General features: G+C 37.9%; 1 protein-coding gene across 1 annotated transcript in view; it reads right to left on the bottom strand.

Annotated features, from left to right (window-relative positions):
- ppip5k2 (diphosphoinositol pentakisphosphate kinase 2) overlaps positions 1-26058 on the bottom strand; it is a 168793-nt gene that overhangs the window by 64212 nt on the left and 78523 nt on the right. The window contains exons 16-21 of the mRNA XM_060837085.1: positions 21230-21351; positions 18930-19112; positions 11944-12085; positions 7991-8214; positions 7260-7387; positions 2176-2290 (exon numbers count right to left, since the gene is read on the bottom strand). Of these exons, the coding sequence (XP_060693068.1) occupies positions 2176-2290; positions 7260-7387; positions 7991-8214; positions 11944-12085; positions 18930-19112; positions 21230-21351 (914 nt within the window). The remainder of the gene's footprint in view (positions 1-2175; positions 2291-7259; positions 7388-7990; positions 8215-11943; positions 12086-18929; positions 19113-21229; positions 21352-26058) is intronic.

The raw sequence follows: 26058 nt of genomic DNA, 5'->3' as shown, positions 1-26058 counted from the left end.
ATAAAGAAAAAGACAAAGTTAATTAATATGCAGTGGTTTACTCTTACCTCTGTTGACGAATCAGAATAAAATGAGAGGAAATAAGATTATTTAGCAAAAAAAATTATCCCGAGTAACAAAGACAGCTAAAATCAATGAAAGGGCAAACATAATAGGTTTGGGATACCAACTAGAAATATGAGGTCTATTGGTCTTGAAGTTCCAGGATGGGTAGCAAGTAGTATACTTTGAAGAATGTTTTTGTTGAAGGTGGCGCAATAATATCAAAATATTTAATGATTTCAAATGATCAAGCTGAGTGTGAAATAATAAAATCAAACATAGGTGACTGCTGTTAATCCTTTACATTGCTTTACAAATAGATACGAAAATTGAAAAAGCTGAAACATTATTCTTCAAAACTCAATACTGAGCTCAAAGTACACGGGTTTGAGGATGATACAAAGCAAATGAAAACAAATTCAACTCAGGCAGATAATCAATCTGCTCTTTGAAGGAAAATTATTTAATGAAACCTATTAAAGAGACTCCATGTCTCAATTTTAACTTTATTATTATTAATTTATACCAGCCAGATTTCCCTGCCTGTGCAAACCGAGAAGGTAAAGGGAAATGAAAACATTAGGATTCATCATGCCTTTACAGCATCAGAAGGAGATGCATTTCCTGCAAGTCAAACAAATTAACTTTGTGAAGTCACTTACTTCCACGCTTCATCCACCAATATCACTAAAATTACCTGCTACTTGTCTGTAGCATTGTACTATGATTTCTCCTATCTGACAGGCAGTCATGACTGTTAATCAGCTGGATATTTTTTGACAAGGAAATGAGAGGGAAAGCAAAACAAAATGAAATTCCGTGAGGTAAAACTTTGGCAGTCAGAAAAAACAATATTTGAGTTTTCTGCAATAACCCCCTCCCAATAAATAGAGACCACCATTTACTGTTTGCATTGCTTTCCTCAATAATTCCTTTACTGATGGAGGGCAAAGAATGGATCATAATTAAAATCAGGAAATGTGGGATGCACTCAGTAGGCCACACAACATCTGCACAGAAAAGCAAAGTGAAAGTTTTCAGGTTGTGTTGACCTTTTATCAGGACAGAAAAAGATAGAAATGGCTATCATTAATAGTTTCGTGAGATTTGAAAAAAATTGATTTATAAGAAACTGGTCAACTGCTTTAAGTTTTCAATTTTAGGCTACACCAAATTTATGTTTTTCTGAGGAGTCTGAACTGAACCAGGTTCAGGGTCAGGAGTCAGGTCGAGGGGCATTGGTTGTACTTTTGATGGACCGAGTGTCTAGAGCTGTCATTTCATGCATGTTTCCTCTTGACCGACTTCCCATATTCTCTTCCACACCGTGGATAAAATGCTGGCAGTGACAGAAATGGGTGGCTCAGCCTGACTGAATAGCTTCCTTCACCACATGCAGGGAACTGTGAAGATTGTGCCAATATTCTAGCCCTGCTGTTCCACAAGCCAACATGAAATGTACAAAATCCTAACTTTGAAAAGCATCATAAGGTTTGTTCATTACCACTTGAAGGGGCTGTTTTACATAGTGTAGCAAATATTTTTATTCCTGAGTGCTTGTGCTTAACAACTGATGACGTGAAATACATCTCTGAATTGCTTACGAGGCAATTCAGAATTGGTAATTTTCCAATCAATATTCCTATTGTAAATATCTTGTTTAAAAAAAACAGAGCAGATTGATTGCCAAAAATAACTCAAGGGAGGCTATGTCACTGTTAAACAAATCAATCCAGACTTCAGGATTAAATTTAAACATTTTAACTATTTAATACATTCAAAAAAAGACAGCCAAAACCGGAAAAGATAAAAAGGATTTCCGCAATCACTCTCAGGATTGTTTTATTCATCTCATTGCCCACTTCAGCTTTCTGGAAGCTATACTCTGGAAATCCACTTCAAATTCTTAGTATTCTTCCTGAAGTAGTTCCATAAAGACCACTGCTCTGACCAAACATGTTGTCATCTGTTCTCTTTGGCTTGGACCCAACATTGGTTTAATTACTGATGTAAATACTAATTCTGAATGTAAAGCTCGATGCAACCTGCTGTTATATTCTTTAATCAATGTAAAAGTATCTAACATGATTAGATACAAATCTGTAGTCACATGCCAGCATTGCCAATACTCACATTGCATAAGGCCCCATAGCGCAATATAGAGAGAAGAGAGTGTACATGGCTCTCACTTGTAAAGTACAACCTGGTACGGACATGCCGCTCTGGTGATAAGACTCCTCTCGAGTATCTGGAAAACCAGATATAAAATAGTAATAAAATTACACAATACTGTTTAGGTTAGAGTTACTTTTACTTTTAGATTATACTTATCAGAAGTGAATTCTTGGATCAGAATTTATTGCCAGTATCATTTCCTAACGTGATAACTTTATTGATTCTGCCCTCATCTTTGTCTCCTCAAATCCAAAGGAAGTTGATGTGGGTGTACCTAGTGCACAACTGCGTTAACCAATCATCAGATTGAGTTGAAATGCTGCTGGACTGTGCACTCCTCTGCTAAAACAGTTTTGTTATTCCAGAATTATGTAAAAAACAAAAAGAATCTCTGGCTTCCTTTTTTTAGTTGTACCTACAAAATATCAATTAAAAGCACGAAGAAACAATTCAGTTCTTCACGATTGCTGTGCCGTTCAATAAGATTATGGCTAATCAAATTGTCAGATATCAGGTGACAGCAGTTTATAATGCAACAAGCAACAAGTTTATTTGAAATCACAAGCTTTCAAAGTGTTGCCCCTTTGTCAGGTGAAGTGGACTTCACCCGATGAAGGGGCAAAGCTCCGAAAGCTTGTGATTTCAAATAAATCTTTTGGACTATAATCTGGTGTTGTCTGACTTTCGACTTTGTCCACCCCAGTCAAACACTGGCACCTCCACATGATCAAATTGTGGTCTTGTTTCCATATTTGCACCGAACCCTAATAATCAGCGACTCCTTTGCTAGTGAAAACTTTATCTACTTGTCTCAAAAGATATTCAATGACATTTCCCAGAGAACATTGGAGAGAGTTCCAAAGGCTCCCTGACTTTCAGAAAGCCAAATTCTCTCGTCTCTATCTTCGAGGGAGACTCCTATTTTAAGTCATACCCTCTGGTCTCCTTTATAAGGGGAAGTGTTCTTTCAGTAACCACTGTACAAATCCCTTTATGATATTATATATTACAATAGGATCAGCATTCATTGTCCAACAGATCGAGGCAAGGGGCATATTATCAGCAATATAGTGCTGGCCTCGAGTGAAACACAGACAATGTCTGATTAAAATGTGAGAAAAGAGAGATGTGGAAATTATAATACACAATACGGTCATGTTTTATTTAAAATTGGAAGGCATCTACAAACAGCAGAGATGATTTTAAACTTCACAGTGATAAAACTAGCTCTCCTTATATATGCGTGAAAATAAGCACTAGTTTAATAGTTTTCCTGAGTCTTCCATCATTTGCCGAATGATAGAAGGCAAATCTCACTCTTGGCCAACCTCAAAGATCATTCCAACCATTCGGGTTAGTGAAAGATAAGCAATCAAAGCACATTGTGCTTTTCAAGTTGGCCCTCTGAGGTCAGAAGTGACATGTCACCAGGTTATAGTCCAACAGGTTTGTTTGAAATAACAAGCTTTTGGAGTACTGCTCTTTTGTCAGATGAAGTGAAGAGAAGCACACAGGCACAGAATCTATAGGCAGAGATCAAAAGATCATACAAGGAGTGTGAGTGGAGTGTCGACGGGCTGAATAACAAGTCTTTGCAGGTGATCAAAAGTGTCAGACAGTGTAAGGTTCTCTTCACTTAGCAGTGCTCTGAAAGCTTGTGATTTCAAATAAACCTGTTGGACCATAACCTGGTGTCGTGTGACGTCCGACCTTGTCCACCCCAGTCGAACATCACTTCCACATCATGACACCTTTGAGGCATCAGAAACAGGTCATGCACCTGGAGACAACCTTTAACACAAACTTTATACTCTTCTGGCCAATTCCATTCAATCCTCAGGTATTGGTCCTGCAGATTCTTTGGCTGGAACATGCCTTTGTTTTTTTTTTGGCATTTGAACAATAACAGTCACTAAATATCAAAAATAGTAGACAATTTGGCCCTTCGAGCCTGTTCCAATATTCAACTTCATCATGGTTATTCTCTGTCAGTCATTTTCTGTGCATTGCCCCATATCCCTTGATACCTTTAATATCCAGGAATCTAATGCTTTCTGCCTTGAATATCCAGGCTAATTGAATGCCTTCTGGGGTACAGAATTCTTCATCAGTCTGAAATGACCAACTTCTTATTCTAAGACTATGATCCCTGATTCTGACACCCATCTAACCAACTAGGGAAACACATTCTTGCATCAATCCAGTCAAACTAGGACATTTCGACAAAATCACTCCTCGTAAACCTAAACATTAGAGAATACAGGCCTAGTATGCAACATCGCTCCAACTTGACAATCCATCATTCCAAGTCTGACAAACCTTGGCTGCACTCCCTCTAAAGCAAGGACATGTTTTCTTGTCTGTAGTGATCAAAAAAGATTGCACACAATAGTCCAGGCATGGTCTCACGAAGGCTCTATACATTGACTGCAAGGCTTCTTTACTTCAGTACTTACTTAACACCCTCTTGCAAAAAAGGCCAATATATTGTTTACCTTCCTAATTGTTTGCTGAATCTGCATATTTCAATATTACTATTTGAAATTCAATTCTGGACCTAAGGCATTTAAAGGATCGTTGGGACTTAATTTCTGCAGATATGTGAACAATAGCAATCATTCAAATTCATAAGAAGTTTTTCAATTTTATGTTTTTTCACTGCAGTGTCCCAAAAGGATATTTGCATTTTCATGTCCTGTCCAGAGAAGCAGTTTAACATGCAGACATTATACAGCTTCGTGTACAAAGTCAGACATGGGAGTTAATTGGTCTGCTGACTTAATCTTGTTTCAATGCAAATTGTCCATTTCTCTTTTCTCTTTATAGGTGCAAACTATCTTTCCATAAATCCTAAGGTATAAATTTATGGGCATGATTTGCGTAATTAAATGTTTGACAATGGCATTCGAAAAGTTTATTACTGGCTCTTTGCCAAAAAATGTAATAAGGTGGATAAATGGGAAAATCAGAATACAGTGTATTTGGATCTCCAAATAATACTCAATACTATCTTCCTCTCGTCCTTGACTGACTTGAGACATTAATCATCTGTTTATCTTATCTTTACTTTTATAATAATAGCATATCCACAACCTTCTGAGGTAGAGAATTTCAAAAAGTTTATACCCCTTTGAGTGAAGGAACTTTTCTTCATAACAGCCCTAAATTATCAGCTCTTTAGCTTGAGTTTGTGCTCTTTGTTCTAAATTCCTAAGCCAGGAGAAGCAATGTCTCAGTGTCATTTCTTCATAATCTTAAAAGGTTTCAACAAAATTACCTCTTCTACTAAACACCAAAGCAAATAGATCCAAGTTTCTTAGCCAATCACCACAGTACAAATGTCTCACTGTAGAGACCAGTTGAATGAACATTCATTGCACCATCTCCAATGCAAATATGTCCTTCCTTAAAGACAGAAGGCAAATGGTACATTGGCCTTTATTGCAAGCAGGTTTTAATGAGAGGAATAAAGAAGTCCTGCTGCAATTACTTACAGCTTTGGTGAGGCCACTTCCATCTAGAAAGACAGAACAGCAGATAAATGAGAATACAACTACCTGTAAGTTCTCCTCTAAATCACTCACTATCCTGACTTGCAAATATATTACTGTTTTATCAGTGTCACTGGGTTGAAATCCTGGAACTTCCTCCCAATGGCGTTGTGGATCTGCTATGGTAAGTGGATTGCAGTAGCTCACCACAACCGTTGAAAGGGCAACTAGGGATGGGCAGTAAATGCTGACCCTGCTAGGGATGCTGACATCCCATAAGTGAATAATAAACAAAAAAAGACCAAAATTGCACAGCATTTTGTATCTCATCCCCTTGTAGCAGACTCTGAAGGAATTAAATTGTAAAGTAAAGATTCTGCTTGGCAATTCCCCTGTGCTTGGAACCCTTCAAAAGCATCCATTTAAATCAGAGAATTCAAGAGATCTGAAGTTCAGCAAATACTTAGTCAGGAAAAGGGAGAGTAGTGAATATGTAGTCTAATTCTTAAGTAACTATTAAAAGGATCCCAACTTACTTAACACACCCTCAACTACATCTCCCCCAGACTGCAACATGACCCAGCCACTGACCTAACAACTCTTTGGCACTTGACAATACGCTTCCCATCAAACACCGCCCCCCCCATACTCTTGGGACCTGAAACCCTCTGACACCAGAGACAGCCTCGGCTCCTGAACCCTCCTCTTCCAATGCCAAATCTGACATCCGATCCTTGATACCCCACCATTGGATCCAATCAACTCCTGACCCAATGTCCACTATCACACCTGATCTCGTTGCTCCAAACCCAAAAAACCCTGCCTTGTCAACATATTCCCCCATCACCCACCAAACCCACTACTCCCATTTACATTTTAGAATATGACAATGACTCACCTGCAAAAAGTGGGGTGTAGTTTGCCTGCCTTCCGCCCCCCCCCCCCCCCCCCAACTGTCCTGCTCTAGGAAGGGCCAATAAGTATGGAAATATGGCTTCACATTTTTTGAAGGAGTCTTGCTCAGATTCCCCTGCCAAAAGTACGGAACTCTTTTGTTGCATTGAACGGGAGCAGAATGGCAATCTGCACAGACTGCCACTCCTCAGAAATTGCGACTCTATGTCATTTTGCAATCTCCCTGGATCTTCCTCACAAGTTGATTCCTACCTTCCCTTGTTTTGTCAGCAAACTTAAGATACTTTTCTTCTTATTTTGTCATCTAATTTATTAATATAAATTGTTAATAGTTAGCCCCCAACACAAGTAACTACTTATATTCAAGATTAAAACGAATTTTCGAGCTTTCTGAAATTAAGTTGGACTTAAAAGCTGCCTTCACTCATTTGGACAATTCTTTAAATCAATCCATCAGTTATATGATCAGTATATTAACAAAGTGATCAAAAACAACCTTGAATGTTGTGTGCTTCTGTGGAGTCATCTATCCAAGCAATACTGCAGGTTATTGGACATCTGAATAGGATTTGAAAATAGAAAACTTACTATTGTTCAAACTCCTTAGAAAATGAGTAACTTTACAGAAACCCTTACAGTGGATGGAGCTTGTTAACAGTATCATCATCCTGAGTTCTTTGCAAGTCAGAACGAATTTTCCTTATCAAAGGAGTACAGTATGCTTTGGCAATATCCATCTTCTCAGCCTTGGTTATGCCATATTCCTAAACAAAACAAAATTCAGCAAATGCAAGAAAAAAAAACATTTTTTTTTAAAAACCAAGAATTGAATCATAGCCCTGACACATTCTCTACTGTAATGCCTCAACAGCAGCAACATTTGCTCATGCAATACAAATTGCTGCTTCCTTTGAAGTACAGTAGTATTGTATCTGCCCTGATGAATGCAAGAAAAAGCTTTGACAGCATATCTTTTTTGAGCAATACTCAAATTAATTAGTATTAACCTTAGAGTTTGCTTTTGAGTGTTGCATAAATTACTTTTCCTTTCTGCTCTGTATTTTAAAGAGCACTTAGAAAATGAGAAACAAATAATATAACATAAGTAGCTTCTAAAACAACTATAAATACTAATTAAAAATTTTTATTTATATAACACTTTTTCACATCCTCAGTACATTCTAAAACACCAGTTAATTACTTCTATAACATTCAGTTGTATAGGTATGAGAAGTCACAAGGCAAGATCTGACGAATGGCCCATCGGAGAAAGAGTTAAAAAAATATAAAGGTGCAAACAGTCAATAATGCATCTTCCTCACTGAGAATTTAAAGTTGCCAAGTTAGTTTCCATTTAGGCTCATTACCTGAGGTATCACAATGTCAGCCAAAGACTTTGATAACTGGTACAATTCCATTGTGTTCTCCAGTTGTAGGGAACTGTTGTGTTGAACATCATATTTTATGCAGTCATAGATATCAGGAATTTTGCTGATATCATAACGCCCATTCTTCAATTTGACATCCTTTTCTAATTTAGCCCATCTTCGCAACATCAACTCAAGTGATTCACTATGGTAAAGTTGAATATCTATATATACACATAGAAAACATTTTACTTGAATCAAAAACTTTATCTTAGATTTTTTAAGAAATTAACTTTGTAAGGAACATGCTGGATCAACATGAGCAAGATGTGAAAAATCTAACACAGAGACTCCAGGTTTTAGCCATTTACCTTCCTCATTCTGACCTACTTCTGATTCTATTTCATGTGGTTTTATGGAATGCAAACTTTATTTTCCTTGTAAGATTATGCCTAGTCCCTCCGAATATGTGTAAGTTTCAGATTTGAAAAGGAAGTACTTATTTTCTAATCTTCTTACCAAGGCGTAGAACCTAACACTTCCCGATATTGCACATTCAACTATACCCATCTACTGCATCGCTTTACAGCTTTGTGGCCTTCTCACAGCTTGTAATCCCACCAACCTTAGTACTGTCAGCAAATTGAGATACATTACTGACTCTGTTTAATTCACAAATATGTTGTTGTTCATCTTCTGAGATGTTTGAAAGGTGCTTAGGAGGGTATGTAGGGAACTGTTAAGACAATCTTGTTCAAAAGGTTCTGCTGCAAATAAGACAGAATAGCACAGACAATTGAATTTTTGGATGAGCTGCTGGGATTGGGATACTTTCTTGCATTTCCATTTATCTTTGATACTGAAGCTACAACTTCTTTTTAATTACAATGAGCTTCTCCCAGAACTCATAGTTAATATAAAAAGTCCCAAGTGAAGCGTTCAGAGTGCCAGAGTTTGAATTCTGCTCCAAATTCTCATGCAGTAATCAAACACATTTCTGCTCTCATCTCAGTTTTCAGCACAAGGCCTGTAACCTTGTATTCAATGAAGCTTCAAGGTGATCATCTAAATTGTACTTAAATGGTTCATACCTCTACTACCCTTTTGGGCAGTGAGTTACAGATACCTGCCACTCTCAGGGCAAGGAGTCCTTAAATCACCCCCTAAACCTCTTCGCCTTTATCTAAAATCTATGCCCTTTGGTTATTGATGCCTCTGAGAGAAAAGATTCCCTCTCTCCTGTTCATGTCCCATAATTGTGTACACCTCAATCAGGTACCCCTCAGTATTCCCTGCTTTATTGAAAGCAGTATCAGCCTTTTTAGATCTCTTAATAGCTGAAACATTCCAGTCCAGGCAACAACCTGGTATACCCGCTCTGCACCTTCTCAAGTTCAATCAAATTGTTTCTTCAGTGTGGTGACCAGAACCGCACACAGTACCTGCAGCTGTGGCCTAAGTAATATCTTATCAGCTGCATCGCACCATTCTTACTCTTGGAATTAATACCTTGATTAATCAAAGGAGGGGTCATATATATCTTCTCAACCCTCTTATACACCTGACATTTTGCCTTAAGGGCAAGCAGATCAAAATCCCTCTAATCCTTGGAAATTTCTAGGGCCCACCACTCATGTATCCTATTGCCTTGTTAGTCCTCCCAAAGAACATCACCTCATATTTTTCACTTGATTATCTTTCTTTTGCCATTTTCTTATCCATCTGACCAGCCTAGTTACATTATTCTGTAGTCTAAGGCTTTCCTCCTTGATATTTAATATATGACCAATTCTCATGTCATGTGCAAACGTATGGGTTAAACCTCCTAACTTCAAGTTTCAATTTGATAGAAGTTTTCAAAATCTTGAACGGGCTGGCTGGGAATAGATAGGGGAAAGTGGTATCCAGCTGTGAAAGGAACAAGAATGAGAGGGCATAGATTTAAAGTGATATGCAAAAGTAGTAAGGGAAAACCATTTCACGTGGCAAGTAATTCGGTTATGGAGGCACTGCCTGCAAATGCAGTGGAGCAGGCTTAGTTGAGGCAATCTAGAGGGGCTGAATGATTATTTGGATAGAAATAGTGTGAAAAGATACATAAGAAAAGAAAACAGGAGACTGGCACTAGGTAATGATGCTCATTTGAGGAGCTGGTCTGCAAATGGTCTCCTGTGTTTTAACAGTTTTAATTATGTTAACTCTTTCTCAGTCGAAATGCTGCCAGACCTCCTGACATCCTCCAGCATTTTACTTTTTTAGATATTCCATACACCTAGCTTTAAAAATGCAAACTAATTCAACTTTAGTCTTTGAAACTGTCCACTTTTTAAATAAAAGATGCAAAGATGGATGAAGGTCAGATGACTTCACTTGTGTATCCAAATATTGCCTCTCAAGGACAAAATGATAAATTCCAGACAGAGCTGTTCATCACACATGCTAACTCCGCAGAAGACATTCCTTAACTGAAGGGTTTCTTTTAAGACAAAGGAGTTGATTATTGTAACCCCCTCAAGATGTGAGTCTTAAATGAATAAAGTAGGATGTGGCTAAATCAACCAAGACCATTACTATATTGGTAAAATAAAGTTGAGGAATCACTTAGTGAGGCAGCTATGTTTATTCCTTAAATGCTGACTGCAGAAAGTAAAAGGGGCCACATATGAAAAGGCAAAAACACAGATAACAAATAAAGTCACAGGGTTACCAAGCCTGTTCCCTTTTGGTTCCAACAATATAACAAGCTGACCTCCTGATGATGAAATGTCTAACTTCATGACCATCTTTTCCACCATTTTGAAAGAATCCCAAAACAATTTTAACATCCGACTTCAATTGAAGTCACCGATACTATACTTTGGGAGTTAACACAAGTTCTTCATCTGGCCTACAGTGTGTGTTTTCCAGTTAATTATGAACCAACCTTTCTTCTTGTAATCTTTTAAAAAGCAACCTGTTTGGACATGTTATGACAAATCTAACAGGCAGTACCTGAACCTGGATCTTACAACTCAGAGGCAGGAACATAACCACAGCTCCACAAGAACCCAAAAAGGGTTTCAATCTCTTGCTGTTAACCTGATTCACACACTAGCCATGTAGCTCACTGAGTTAAATGACAATCTGCACCTGTCTTCAACTGTATTCTTTGAGTATATTTGTGTCCGTAACAGGGACAATTTATGATGTTAAATTGTGTGATGATTGCATAAATAAACAACACTATTTTCCCAACTTATAGTGAGAAGAAACTTGCTGTTGGTTATTCCAATTGTACACACACACACACACACACACACACACACACACACACACACACACACACACACACACACACACACACACACACACCTTAAAAGTGGAGTCATCACAAGACAGTTGTTATGGGAGAATGGATTTAAATCAGTTTTCTGCCATATGTCCGAAACATTAATTTTTCGACCAAAACACATCAAAACGTTCTTCTCCCATTTAGCCACACACTGAATCCGCAAGTTTTCTAACATCTTTTTGTGTTATATTCCATCTTAGTTGCTAGCTATACTCCAAAATTCATTTTTCAGCTTGGTATCTACAAATTTTGATATTAATTACTTGTTCTTCGTCTAAGTCATTACTATAATGAATGGACAGCAGTGGTGCCAACTTAGATTCTTACAGAACACTTTTTAACCTTGTGCCAATCTCGGTTTGTTTCCGTTTAATCTTTATAATCCATTCCGCTTTTTACCATACGCCACGTGCCCAAAAGTCTGTATTGAATCCAACCAGTCATACAATACTGAAGATTTTTGATATTGTCGAATACTTTTATTTCATTCTTCTCTCCCTGTCAATTTGTTTTCCTTGTTCCTTTGATTTGCTGCTTTTTCACTTTGACATTTTTTTTCTAACGCCTTCAAGTTGTCTTTTAGCATCCATTCCATTATCAAAGTATAACAGAAATATCTTACCAGCTGATTTGGGATCTTCCATCCTCTGTCTAATTTGGGATGTCAGACTCTGAATTAGGGCATAAACCTTATCACAGGTCTTTACAGGGTTTTTGATAAGTTGCATTGACCTAATTATAGAACTGTTTTTTGTAGGAGCAAGCTGAAAAACAAAAGTATTAGCTATTATGCACCATAATAAACATCAAAACTTTATCAAGAAACACTATTCATTAGTTAAATTAGTTTCTTTGGGAGAAAGTAATGGAACAAAAAGGCAAGAATGTAACAGTTGAAAAAGAGGAAGGAAGAAAGAAAAAGCAGCAGCAAGGACAATTTCTGATCATTAAGCAACAAATGATTCATTCTTTCACACTGGAGAATATGCACAGAAAAGTCACGATTCTGACCTGGGGGAGGAAATGCTCCCTGGTTTAACAGTCTTAATGACGAATGAGAACCAATAGTCTGTCCTTGTGGGAATCAGTTCCCCAAAAGTGATTTTCCTTGAATTGTTTCATTAGTGATCAGAGGGAAGGCTTGCTGTCTAGTTAAATAGACTGCCTTTTCAATTAAGAAAGGGGAGACGGAACCCTTTCTTCTTCTTAAAGGTTTAAATAAAAAGACTGAACCAGTAACATTGTGGAGTGGATTTTCCCCATTTGGTAGTCTTTAGCTACTTCCAGTTGCTTTTATATCATTAATTCTATCTCCCGCATTTTCTGTTTCTACGTTTGATCCTTTTGTATGTACTATCTTCTTGTTTTAAGCCCACATTTGGCATTTAATCTTGTGCTGTGCCATCAGGTCAGCAGAGACATCACCCATTCACTGACCTCACACTGGCATACAAGACAATCCCAAAAGCAGCTTGGATCCTACCTGTTGCCCCTGGCATGTTAGCACTAACCCAGAGGAAACAGGACAGAAAACAATAATGGACCACCCCAAAAATGTAGTGATAAAGTTGGGGAAGGCATTAAATAGGGAATTAGATGCATAAGGAATAAAGGTACAGCTGTAGCCTTAATCTACATATAGATCAGGCAAATCAAATAAGTAACAGATGGACAGGAGGAATTCCTGGAGTGCATACTAGATGATTTTCTGATCAATATATTGAGGGACCAACTAGAGAACAAGTCATATATTGGAATTATGTAATGAGAAAGGAATAATTGGCAAACTAGCTGTGCAAGATCCCTTGGGAATATGTAACCATAATATGATAGAAGTCTTCATTAAGATGGAGTGTAACATAATTGATTCTGAAACTAGAGGCCCTGCATTTAAACAAAGGAAACTACAGTGAGTTGAGGAGTTGGCTGGCTTTTACAAATTGGGTAACTAAAGGGATGAGAGTAGTTAGGCAATGGCAAACGTTTAAAGAGCTCATAGAGAAACTGTAACAATTGTTCATTCTTGTCTGCCACAAAGATAAAACTGGAAAGGTTACCTGACCATGGCTAATAGAAATTAGAGATAGAATTAGATCCAAGGGGCATACAGATTGACTCAGTTTTCAAACAGAAACTGCTGCAGAAACTTAGCAGGTCTGGCAGCATCTGTGCAGAGTGCGAGTGTGTTAATGGTTTGCATTAACTGTTTCTCTCCCACAGATATGCTAGACCTGTTGACTTTCTCCAGCAATTTCTGTTTGAATTTCAGTTCCCCAGCAATTGCAAAATTTTGCTTTTACTGCCAACCCAGCTGAACATGATTGGCAGTGCAACCACCAGCTTAAACACTTATTCTCTATACTGGCACAGTGAAGCAATTCAAACAATTTTGATTTAATAGCACCTCCAAAAAATGCAACCTCTATTAACAATAAAGAGAAAGGCAGCAGGTATATTTATAAACTCATGGCCTGGCAACTCCCCCCACTACCATCATGTTAGTACAGGAGGGCCTGCCTAAAAAGGAGGTGGGAATTTAATGAAGCTACAACTTGGGCTATTTGCTTGCCAAACAGTGGAAGCAGCATGTGACAGAAAAGGCTAAGTAATCGCACATCAACGTTCAGTCTAGGCTGCATGGGTAGACACTCCAAGGGTTCATCTGAGCACAGTGGTGATGTCCTTATGCCACTGGCACCACTGACCTCTCTGGAGGTCACTGCCACCCACAGACCTTGAAGGTTTGTGTCGAATAAATTTAAAGAAATTTAGCAGGACTGTTTCCCACAATCAACGGGCCAGATTTAAGCTCTGCACTAGTCATGAATGGTGATGGACAATTAAGTAGTTCACTGGAGGTGGCTCCAGAAGTATACCCACTCTCAATGATGGGGGAACTCAATACACTAATGTAAAACATGACTCCAAATCATTTTTAAACGTCTTCTGACAGAAGGGCCAAGAGAATGATCTATTTCTGCCTCCTCCTGAGCCTGGCAACAAAGATGACAGCTGTCAAAAAATGTGATTCACTTAATGGGATATCAAGAAATGATTGAAGGTAATCAGCTTTGACAGCATTCTGACAATAGTGATGAAGAATGAGTTCCAGAAACAACTGTGTGCCAACCCAGCTGTTCCAGTAATTACAATACTGCCATATATCTGGCAATGTGGAAAATTGTTCAGTTATGTCCTATCCACAAAAATTGAAAACAAATATAATCCAGCTAATTATTGCACTAGTTTACACGCAGTCCTCAAAGCAGTAGAAGGTGTTCATGACAATGTTGTCAAGCATCACTTACTCAAACATAACCTGCACAATGATGCCCTGTTTGGCTTCTACCACAGCCACTCAGCTCCTGTCATTTTATACCCTTGGTTTGAATATGGATAAAAGCTAAACTCAGAGGTAAGGGTATTTGCTCTCGACATCAAGACAGCCTTCTGTCTGAGTGTGGAATCGTGGAGTCCGAGCAAAACTGGACTCAAGACGAAACAGGGAAAACTCTGCTGTTTTGAATGATACTTAACACAAAGCAAGATGATTGTTAGTTGGAGGTCAATCACCTTGGTTCCACAACATTACTGGTGGAGCTCCTTAAGGTTGTGACCTAGGCTAAATCACTTTCCATTACTTCAATAATTCCCTTCCATAATATGGTTAGAGGGGGTGATGTCCACTGATGATTATTGTACAATAGTCAGTATCATTTGTAACTCCGGGGTTTAGATCAGAGTGGTGCTGGAAAAGCACAGCAGGTCAGGCAGCATCTGAGGAGTAGGAAAATCGACATTTCGGGTAAAAGCCTGATGGAGGGCTTTTGCCCGAAACGTCGATTTTCCTGCTCCTCAGATGCTGCCTGACCTGCTGTGCTTTTCCAGCATCACTCTGACCTAAATTCTGGTTTCGAGCATCTGCAGTCCTCACTTTTGCCTACCTCATTTGTAACTTCTCAGATACTAAAGCAGCCTACGTCTAAATGCAGCAAAGCCTGGACAACATTCAGGCTTGGCATACGGCAAATAACATCTGCACCACACATTTGCCAGGCTGTTTCTATCTGAATCAAGAGTCTTATGATTATCCTTTGAAATTTAATGACATTGCTATCTCTAAATCACCAGACGATTGACATCAAAAAATTATTAGTATACTGGCAGCAAAGTAGTCAGTCAGGTAACTAGCTCCATGAGGTGAAAGCTGCATCTGTTGTCACATCAAAATCTATCAGGCACAGTCTTCAAAATTACCACAAAGCCAGGAGGAGCAGGTCTGATTTTCCTGCCTCCACATTTAGATATTTCTTTTAAATTCTTTCTTTTTTGGAAACTGACTCAATTACTTCTAATTTGATTGAATATGGTTATGCTAATTTTACATAATGCAAGTTTCGCATGTGCCAAAATGGTGATCAAGAGAAAACTGTAGCTTGAAGAGCTGCTCCTTGTTTGGAGGTGTTTTGAGGTGCAGCTAATTTCTTTGATTTTTTGGAGGAGGAATGATTGTATTATAAGCAGTTACTTTTTTTTGGAACTTAGCAAATAAAAGATTAAAACATTTTATACTGGAGAAAAGAGAGAGAGCCTAAAACCACATGGAACATTGGTCAGAGAATTGCTCCAAAATTCAGGAAAAAACGAGCAGTGAACTGACCAGCTGACTGCCTGAAGTTACAAGCCCTCTTGAAAATCAGAGATAGGTCCAAGAACAACAAACATGTAGCGAAATTCACAGCTGACCATGGAAGAGACTACATTATTGGAACTACTCATAGCCGTGAATCAGCTAAGTGTTTTTTTAAAAAACTCTGATAGAACTACAGATGACACCAAAACCGGTAGTGTAGTGGACAGCAAAGAAGGTTACCTCAGTGTACACTGGACCATGATCAGATGGACAAATAGGTCGAGGAGAGGCCGAGACAGCTTTATTCAGATAAATGTGAAGTACTTCATCTTGGAAAGGCTATTGATGGCAGGACTTATATACTTAATGGTAAGGTCCTGGGAAATGTTGCCAAATAGACCTTGAAGTGAAGGTTCATAGTTCATTGAGTTGCAGGTAGACAGGGTGGTGAAGGCAGCATTTGGTACCCTTGCTATTATTGGTCAGTGTATTGAGTATAGGAGTTGGGAGGACATGTTGCGGCTGTACAGGATATTGTTCGGCCACTTATGGAACACTGCATCCAATTCTGGTCTCTCTGCTATAGGCAAGATGTTGTGAAACTTGAAAGGATTCAGAAAAGATTTAGAAGGATGTTGCCAGGGTTGTAGCTATAAGGAGAGATTGAATTTCCCATGGAGTGTCAGAAGCAAAGGGGTGACCTTCTCTCAAGGTTTATAAAACCAAGTTTAAGGTGAATAGCCAACGTCTTTTTCCAGGGTAAGGGAGTTCAAAATGAGAGGGCATAGGTTTAAAGTGAATGGGGAAATATTAAAAAATAAAATGAGGGGCAACGTTTTCACACAGAGGGTGATGCTTTTCCAAAATGAGCTGACAGAGGTGGTGGTGGAGGAGGCGGGTACAATAACAACAATTAAAAGGAAGGCATGAACAGAAAGGGTTTAGACAGATATGGGCCAGATGCTGGCAAATGGGACTACATCAATTTAGGATATCTGGTCGAAATTGACAAGTTGGACCTAAGGTTCTATTTCCATTCTGTTCATCTCTATGGTTTTGTGCCAACTGCATTCAGATCCACACAATTTCAGAAAGGCATTTTATTGGAGGCCTCAAACTGACACTGAACTTCATAAATATACAAAGGAAAAGTGCCCGATTCCTGATGTGGAAGCTAGTTTGAGTACCAATAGCAGAACTTTTGCCAGTACAGTGGGTGGCACATTTTCAGTTTGGAATCAGGCACTATTCACGTGCCATATTCAACATTTTGTATTTTACAGTTGTTAAATATGGATGTATGAACAAATACTTTGGCTACTGCATCTTCTTTTGTAATATCCTCCAAGATTAGCTCTCAGTCATTAGCAAGACTGAGCTTCCGTCAATAACTCAGCTACTTCCAGAAAGCTCTATCATTCCACCTCAAGCATGCAGTTCCGTGTGAACTACCTTTAACAGAAAATTACAAGCCTTTCTCTGGCAAAGGATGTAGAACTCAGTTTGAAATTATTGGATCACGATTAATATTGACAACTTATGAATCCTAGCCCTACAAGCAATTAGGAGAAAAATGTCGCAAAAATGTAACCATGAAAATACTAGTATTGATTTGGAGTAAAGGAATGAGTAAGAAAATAAGAAAAAGGGAAATGTGGAAAAGTTCTCTTGTTTTGAGACTTCATCATACCAAATCCAAGTATTGATTTAGAGAGAGAGGATAAAATTAATACTGATGTAAAATTGCTGTTCTGACTCAAGCTGATTCAACTGAAAATATGTAGTCTAAAAAGAATTGTAGTCCTCAGTATACGAACATGAGGAAAGTACTTGAAATTGTGTTACATAATCGCTCTCTTTTCTGTCTTCAACCACAGTCAATCACCCACGCCTCCAGTAACGTCTCTCCTCCGCTATCCTGTTCTCTGGTGTTATTTTCATTAAGTCCCACAATTATATACCCAAGTGTAGCCTGAATAGCCACAGTAAGGTGCTTCTTCATATCCTGTCAGTAGAGGAGTACCTTGTTGAAGATCGAGAGTTACTTGACTAAACTATTCCATCTTTCTTTGTCATTTTCTGACCTACCTTAGAATTCATCTTTTAAGGCCAAGTTTTAGTTAACCTTCCTGATAACTCCAGTTTTAGTGTAAGCTTTATTGACCATGTCTCTGCCAAGTATTTTGGCATGTTTTCTACATCAAAAGCTCTGTATGAATAAAAGTAGGAAGCTGCCACATGTCCCACATGTGGGCTTCCCAGTAATAAGCGCACGCGCGCACATACACACACATCCAGCTCCAACTTAAGCAAATATTGTGTTAGGATGATATCAGGGAAGAACTGTTTGTTTAGTTCTGATATGGCTAGGAAGAATTGTTTGTTTAGTTCTGATATGGCTAGGAAACAGTTCTTCCTAGCCATATCAGAACACATCTCCTTCCTCAGCACATGCCTATGGAACCGACTGACCCCGCACGGACTCCGGACTACATTCCGACCAACTAAATTTGGAACCAACCAGGCCAACCTGTACCTACAACAAATCCGAAGCCTCCAGCAACGGACCTCCCTCCGGATCCTCCGCTCCACCCTTGCAGCCATGCGTCGCTACCTACATTCCCTACAATTAGCCCTACCCCAGCTCAGGACAACACCCTCACAAACTTGTAAAGGATCTCTACTGTTCTTCATCCACAGAAGAATCCATACACTAAACAAACAGTTCTTCCTAACCATATCAGAATTCATTCCTGATGAAGGGCTTATGCCCGAAACGTCAAATTTCCTGTTCCTTAGATGCTGCCTGACCTGCTGCGCTTTTCCAGCAACACATTTTCAGCTTAGGATGATATCAATATGGAACTTTTGCTATGATGATGAAAGAAAAACATCTGTCAAATTAAGTTTTTAGCATTTGAAATAAAACAAAATAAGCAAGCAAATCCTAGGAATTAAAGTTGGCAAACACTCACCTTCTCATAATCTTCAGTGGTGAAATCTCGGTCTTTCTGTAGGATCTCGTGAAGCCGAGCTTTAACCCGCTGTTGGCAACTACTCAGGGAATCACTGTCATTGTCTAGCAAGCCATTCATGTTAGCACTTTTAACCATTTGTACAAGAATTGGGGTTAACTCCCCTTCCAGAGCTAGCAATCCCTATTTGCAAACAATCAACACCGATTTAAAGGGTTATTTAACATTAAAAAAATTGCACTAGCAAATAGATTGAATTACAATTAGAAGAATTAGACACTACCTGAAATCTACCTCCAATTTACAATCAGTTTTTTCTGATAACCAATGGTTCACATTGGTGTCCTTCTCTTTCCAAAAAATAAATTTAATCAACTTAGTGTTTATTTGCATGATAAAAGGTGTATAATATATTTAAATCAACGTAAAAGTAAATTACATTCTGATTTCAATTCTGTAAAGATTATTTTTAGAAAACAATTCAGAAATTAATTTGGAACAGTGAATTAATTCCATAACTTCCAAGAAGGCATGTGGTTTAAGTACATAGGTTAAGTTTTATGACATGCAGAAAAAAGATCGGGGCCATTCATTTTTGAGAGTTCTGTTCAGTTCTTCTATGGCAGAAAGGCAAGCTAGTTTGTGAAATCTTCAAGCTTGAGAACTTATGTCAAAGTTTAAGTTGTTAGACTGAACTCAGAACTAAAAAGGAATCCAGCTTATCAGACTTAGAAAAAAGCCTCTCGGCATCAAATCTGGAACTAGTCAGTTAACTAAGAAATTAAAGAGTTGAGATAAAGGTGCGACTCTTCACTGAGACTGAGCATCCACCAAGGATACTCCTGGAGAAAAATGCCGAAACTTTGCTTTGTTGTTCTTATTAATATCTCTCAAAACTATCAGACAATAGATTTTTTTCTGTACAATAAGTGTGTTCTTTTGGTGAAGAATATTAGAAGCTTCACGTGAATTAGTTCAGTAGTTAAGCATCACAGTAATCAACTGCAAAAATTAAACTTATAATCTATCAAGTCAATTTCACTCTTGGATCTGATTTGTCCAGTATCACCATCAGTTGGGATCATAATCAACTATACAACTAATCATTTATTTTGTCAGCATAGCATAAATGCCTATATATTTAATCAGATTTTACTTTCCAGATTTGTTACCCACTGACACTGTTGATGTAGTATATTCTGGCACATTTTGCTTCATTTCGTAACCAATCTCACAAACATTCAGAAAAATGGACTTTTCACTCAGCTATTTAAATGTTATTGTTGGAAGGATCATCAAGATCTAAAATTGACCTTTTTAAACCAGTAAGTACAATGGCTGTTATAATGGCAAAAGTGATCTTTCAATTTTATATGTACTACAAGTTGACGTACAGATTTCTACTACTTGCAACCGGATACCAAAAGCTCTTACTCTTAGTGTCAGAGAAAAATATACTAAGAAATATTAGCATAACTCAGACTTTTCAATAAAACCTTATCAAGAGTGCCTTCTATGATCCAAGATGCTTGATGCTTTACAACCAATGAACAACTTTTGAATGTAGTCACTATTGTAATAAATAGATCCAATTTTGAGAGATTTTGGGCCTGTGTCAAGATGTTTCACTCAAATTATTATATACTCTTTAATTAGACTTGCATGTCAGGTGACAGTGGCAAAATATAGAATACTTTGCAGCTTTATTTACTGTCACTATGTCATCAGCTCAAAGAAGTATCACTGTAATTGCTGTTTAAATTTAGACATTTGACCTGACTTCCAATGTAGAATGAGATGATTGAGAAAATGGAAACGTGACTTTTCCATTCTAGAGATGCATCAAAATCCTAACTTTGGAATTATGCAATAAAATTGCAGCAAAATACAAAGCAGTATGATTTCATAATTATCAATGCAGCATTAACAACTGGTTGTTGGGGTGTTGGAGGAAGAAATTCTGACAATTTGAGATGGATGAGTTGAATTGGGCTGAATGGTTTATCCTGACCTCTACTCGTGTTTATAACCTTGCCGAATAAACTACACAAACCTAAATGAAATATTGAATTGGAATACATTCGATATATCAATCAGATTAAATAGATGAAATTGTTATGTTGGTTTATAATGGCAGAGTTAGTATTGACAATTAAGGTTGATAAATGAATTCAGGAACAAAAGTATTAAATATTGTTCTCAAAAATTATTTATAGAGGGCAGTTGTATGATTACAACTACTAGCACAACTTACTTAAAAGGATTTAATTTGAGGGGAAAAAAAGCAAAGAATTTCAAACCTTAGCAAAGGCTGCTGCCGTCATCTGAACTCTCCCTTCATCCGATGCATAGATCTTTAGATCATGCCGATATGTACTATGTAACCGGAGCAAACCACAACCAGGAAACCCTGCATAATCTCCTGAAACAGTATATAGCATTATTGAAGAAAGCAATGGTGCAAGTGTAGAAGCATTAATTATTCAATCCTGTCTAAATGTTACTAATGCACATGAAAAGAAAAAGCAGAATTATAAACTGTTAAGAAAAGGAAAGGGGCAACAAGTCAGAATTCTTGAGCTCAAGGTTTAACGATTGCAAATTGTCTTTTGACAAGGGAGCAGAAAACAGGAAGGAACCTTGGATAGGATCTTGTCTTTGAAAGTCAGAAAGCTCACATCAAAAACCATTTTCAGACTGCAATGCTTCACCAATATGGGGAGAGGGAGGGCAGAGCCCACTTCTTTGTTCAAAGTAGAAAGCAAATTGGTTGGAGGGTGGGTTGGCAGTCAAGAGTGGCAGATGCATGCTACTGAAAGTGTAATTTGATATAAAAGAAATGACAGCAGTTATCACACTCGAAGCCTGAGACCAATAGGCGATAGGGCAAAGACCAGAATGTGTGACAGGGCCGTCTTACGGTTTTCTGATATAGCTCTTGAGGCTCTCTGTACAACTAATGTTATGAAGACGCTTTAAAGCTCTGTTTCCATTGAGTGCTTACTGTCACTAATTAGCTGTCAAACTCAACTTCAGCCAACTAGCTGCCAATCTTAGGTTAAGTAGCAGAATATGATGTCTTCTCATCCACCCTGTTGAGGAAACATGAACTGCATCTTCAGAAGCCTGATAATCTGCTTATGGTGTGATCCCCATGCTCAGAGTCATGTAAAGAAGATAATCTTTATACCCCAGAATCAAAGGTATTTATTTGGTGACATCAAGGGATGAGGTATCAAGATTGTCGGATACATGACACATTGTATCCATAGAGCTCTTGTATTGGTTGTAGATGAGCTAAATGTTGAGAGAATAGAAGCATTTCCTCTTGCTGAATTGACTGTTGCACACTTAACAACTTAATGGTCATGGATGCAACTGAAGATACTCTGCAACTGTAGGAATCCAGCAATGAAGCAAAATCTCATTCCCTTTAAGCCTGTAAAATTTTAGGTACAGCCCAGTTCTTACTATCAATGACAAAGAAATACAGAACTTTTGCAGTGAAGCAGATAATTGTCCTCGTTGAGCCTGATTCAGCCTTCAACGCGATAATAGCTGGTCTGGTTGTAGTGTCAGTTTCACTTTCCTGTCTGTGCATAAGCCTCAACTCCCTTGTCTATCAAAAATATAAAAACATTCAAGGCTGCATTAGGTAAAAACCCAGCCTCCATCAACCTTTGGCAGAACACAATTCCACATTCTCATGACCCTTTGAGGGGAAAAAAAATCATCTTATCACTGTCTTCATTCTTAAATGATGCCCACTCATTTAAGTTTCCTTACAAGAAAACAAAATCTGGGTATTCATCCTATCCACTCCCTCTAGTTCTCTTATGTTTCATTAAGATTGCCTTTTATTTTTCCAAACTCCAATGGATACATACAAGCAAAATACTGCAGGTGTTAAAGTCTGAGGCAAACAATAAATTCTGGAGAAACTCAGCATTCTTGACAGCATCTGTGGAGAAAGAAAGGGTTAACATTGAGTCAAACATGAGCCTTCTTTAAAACTCAATCTTTTGCAATCTTTTTTGCAACCTTCTGGTGAGTCACATCTGACTTGAAACATTAAATTGCTCTCTCTCTACCAGACCTGCTGAGGTTTTTCCAGCATTTTGTGTTTGTTCAACGTTCCTTCACAGGATAAGCTCTTCATCCCAGGAATAAGTCAAATGAATCTTCTTTGAGCTGCTTCTAAAGCAATGATATCTTTTTTTAAAACAAGGAGACCAAAATTGCATAAAGTATTCCAGATGTGGTCTCAGCTGCAGCTGCAGTGAAACTTCACTCCTTTTATATCAAATTTCTTTTGTAAGAAATGACAATATTCCATTTGTTTTCCCTCATCAATTGTTGTACCTACATACTAACTTTACATGATTTATATCCAGGACATTCCAATCCTTCTGTCCCACTGAGTTCTGCAATTTGTCTCTATTTAAGTAGTGTGTTGCTTTTTGATTCTTCTTGCCAAAGTAGACAATTTCTTGCTTACGTATGTTACTCTACAAATGGTAAACTTTTTCCCACTCACTCAACCTGTCTATATACTGTTGCAGATTCTTTACCTCCTCTCAACAGCTGACTATCTCTTTGCGTCACCAGTAAATTTAGGTAGCAGACATTTGGTTCCCATATCAAGTCTTTTGGGATTTATTCTGAACAATGGAGGACCCAGCATCAATCCCTGTTACACTGGAATAGTTACACAGCTTGCCAACTTGAAAAGTGCCCATTTATCCGTATTTTCTGCTTCCTGTTAGCTAACCAATCCTTTTGTCATATTAAGTTGCTACTCACTAATCCTTGTGCTCTTCTTGTGGAGTTACACAAATTCTTTTGCATACCCAAGTATACCATATCTACCGGTTCTCATCTATCCACCTTGAATGTTACATCAAAAATGCAATGCATTAGTTGAACACAATTCCTCATTCTGAAAGTTTCATTGAAAATCATGATGTGATCAAACAGAGCCAAAGTATTCTATTATAATCTCCATAGTAATGGATTACATCACAAACATTCAGCCTATACTAGACAGGTAACATCACAATAGTTTTTAGGCCTATAGCTTCCTGCCTCCTTCCTTTCTTGAATAAAGATGTTACATTTGCTATTATGTAAACTGCTGGGAATTGCAAGATGCAATAGTATGCTGCCAATTGACATTACCAAGAACCACTACTGATCAGAGAAGGAGCCAGAAGCAAATAAGTTATTTCATAGTTACTAACAGGGTATGACAAACAGTACCGGAGTAAGAACTTTCTCAGCTATAAATCAAAATTTAGATCCAATTGCACAGATAAGTGCAAGCTCCTGTGTCACCAATTCTCTACACGGTAGCTTTATTCTGCAACAATTCAAATGACGCTGACAGTACAGCATTTATTGCCTTCCTACCGTGTTTCTCGCCTCTGCTTTCCTCATGTCTGGGTCTTTCCATCCACTCCTGTTCATGCTGTCCCTCATCATGGATCTCAATTTCTATGTATGTAGATGGGTACATGAATAGGAAGGATTTTAGAGGGATATGGGTCAAATGCTGGCAAATGGGACTAGATTAATTTAGGATACCAGATTAGTGCAGATGAGTTGGACTGAAGGGTCTGTTTCTGTACTGTATAACTCTATGACTCAATAGCTATTGTGTCAGCTGCACTCACTAAACTTATTGGATCGCCTTCCTTTGCTACCCCTGGGACCTGAAGGGTCCAAATGTGTACAAATCATCTTTGCACACCTAATGGCAGCTGCATGCCAATTGACAATTGCCACTCTCCGCAGTGTACCATTTGTACCTAATTGAATTGCATGGGTACAATTTTCACCCCACTGTGTTGCTGCCTTTTTTCACTTGTGGTGATTATTCTTGATCCATCGGGCAATCCCACAAAAATTCCAAACTAGCCTTTGATGGCCTGACTAGTTAGTTAATAAGTCTGGTCAATAAATCAGGCAGATTACGGCCACATGGTGGCAAAAATTCTGCTCCTGGTGTCAATGACCTGGGAAAGAATGACACATACCAGAACAGTATACTTGGGCAGAATGACCATGGAAAGTTTTGAAGACAAATACCAAAAATATAAACTAAGTTTTCAGTATAGGAAGCCAACATAACTTGTGCATTGGATGTTCAGAAATTTGACAAAGTTATGAAGTATTAATTATACAGGGACTTGGAGAGAAACTAGTGAGAACAACAATGGAAAAGTGAATCCTTAAAATGGTGGAGGTATTGATGTAACATCTCATTAATAGTGCAGGGGAGTAGAAATGTGATAGTAAGCAAAATTGCAACTGGAAAAGTAGTTTTGAAAACAAGTTTAAGATGGAACTTAAAATGTTGACTGTAGCCTTCAAGTTTCCAATTATTTAAAACAAATATTTTAGAAAGACTGATATGTCAAATGAAACGCAGTTATATCCAGAAAAGAATTTGCATCAGTGCCTAGATTTAAATATAAAAATATTGCCCACAGCATTTCTGAGGGTTATTTCAGCTTGTTAATCTCCAGAGTTCAGTTACTGAATGTTAATTGCATCATGGAAATAGTTGCATGAAGTCTATATCGCACAAAGGTTTGTTCCTGGAAACCAAACACATTTCGGTCAGATGTTAGAAATAAAACTGTTTAAATACTGAAATTCAACAGTTTACATTCTCCCTGCTTTAAGGGAAAAATTGATTTAAAAAAAACCTGGTTTGTGTGCTTTGCATCTATAGTACTCTATCATACCTTAGGTTGTCAAATAATATTTTCATTTGCAATGTCAAAATATTGCTTGTAAGTGTTGTTAGCTTTCATATTTTTACAATGTTTCTGCTTCAACTGAATGTGGCATTGTGCAATCTAAAGAGTAAAAAGCACAATTATGTTCAAACTTTCAAAACATACATGAGAATTATACCCATTTGTCTTAATGGATTAGTCTATGGAAATTTCACTTTGCTGTGATTCATGCAGAATTAAAATTATATACGATTCAGATTATCATAATAAAACTAATAATACTGGATTTAAAAGTGACTGCAAACTCCAGGGCATAATGATTATATATGTTGGTGTAAAAGTTGAATTTTTGGAAAAATTCTTTTAACATAATAAGATGAGATAAA

The sequence above is a fragment of the Hemiscyllium ocellatum genome, chromosome 2 (genome assembly GCF_020745735.1).
Source record: "Hemiscyllium ocellatum isolate sHemOce1 chromosome 2, sHemOce1.pat.X.cur, whole genome shotgun sequence".
NCBI lineage: Eukaryota > Metazoa > Chordata > Chondrichthyes > Orectolobiformes > Hemiscylliidae > Hemiscyllium > Hemiscyllium ocellatum.
This window is presented reverse-complemented; position numbering and strand designations above follow the sequence as displayed.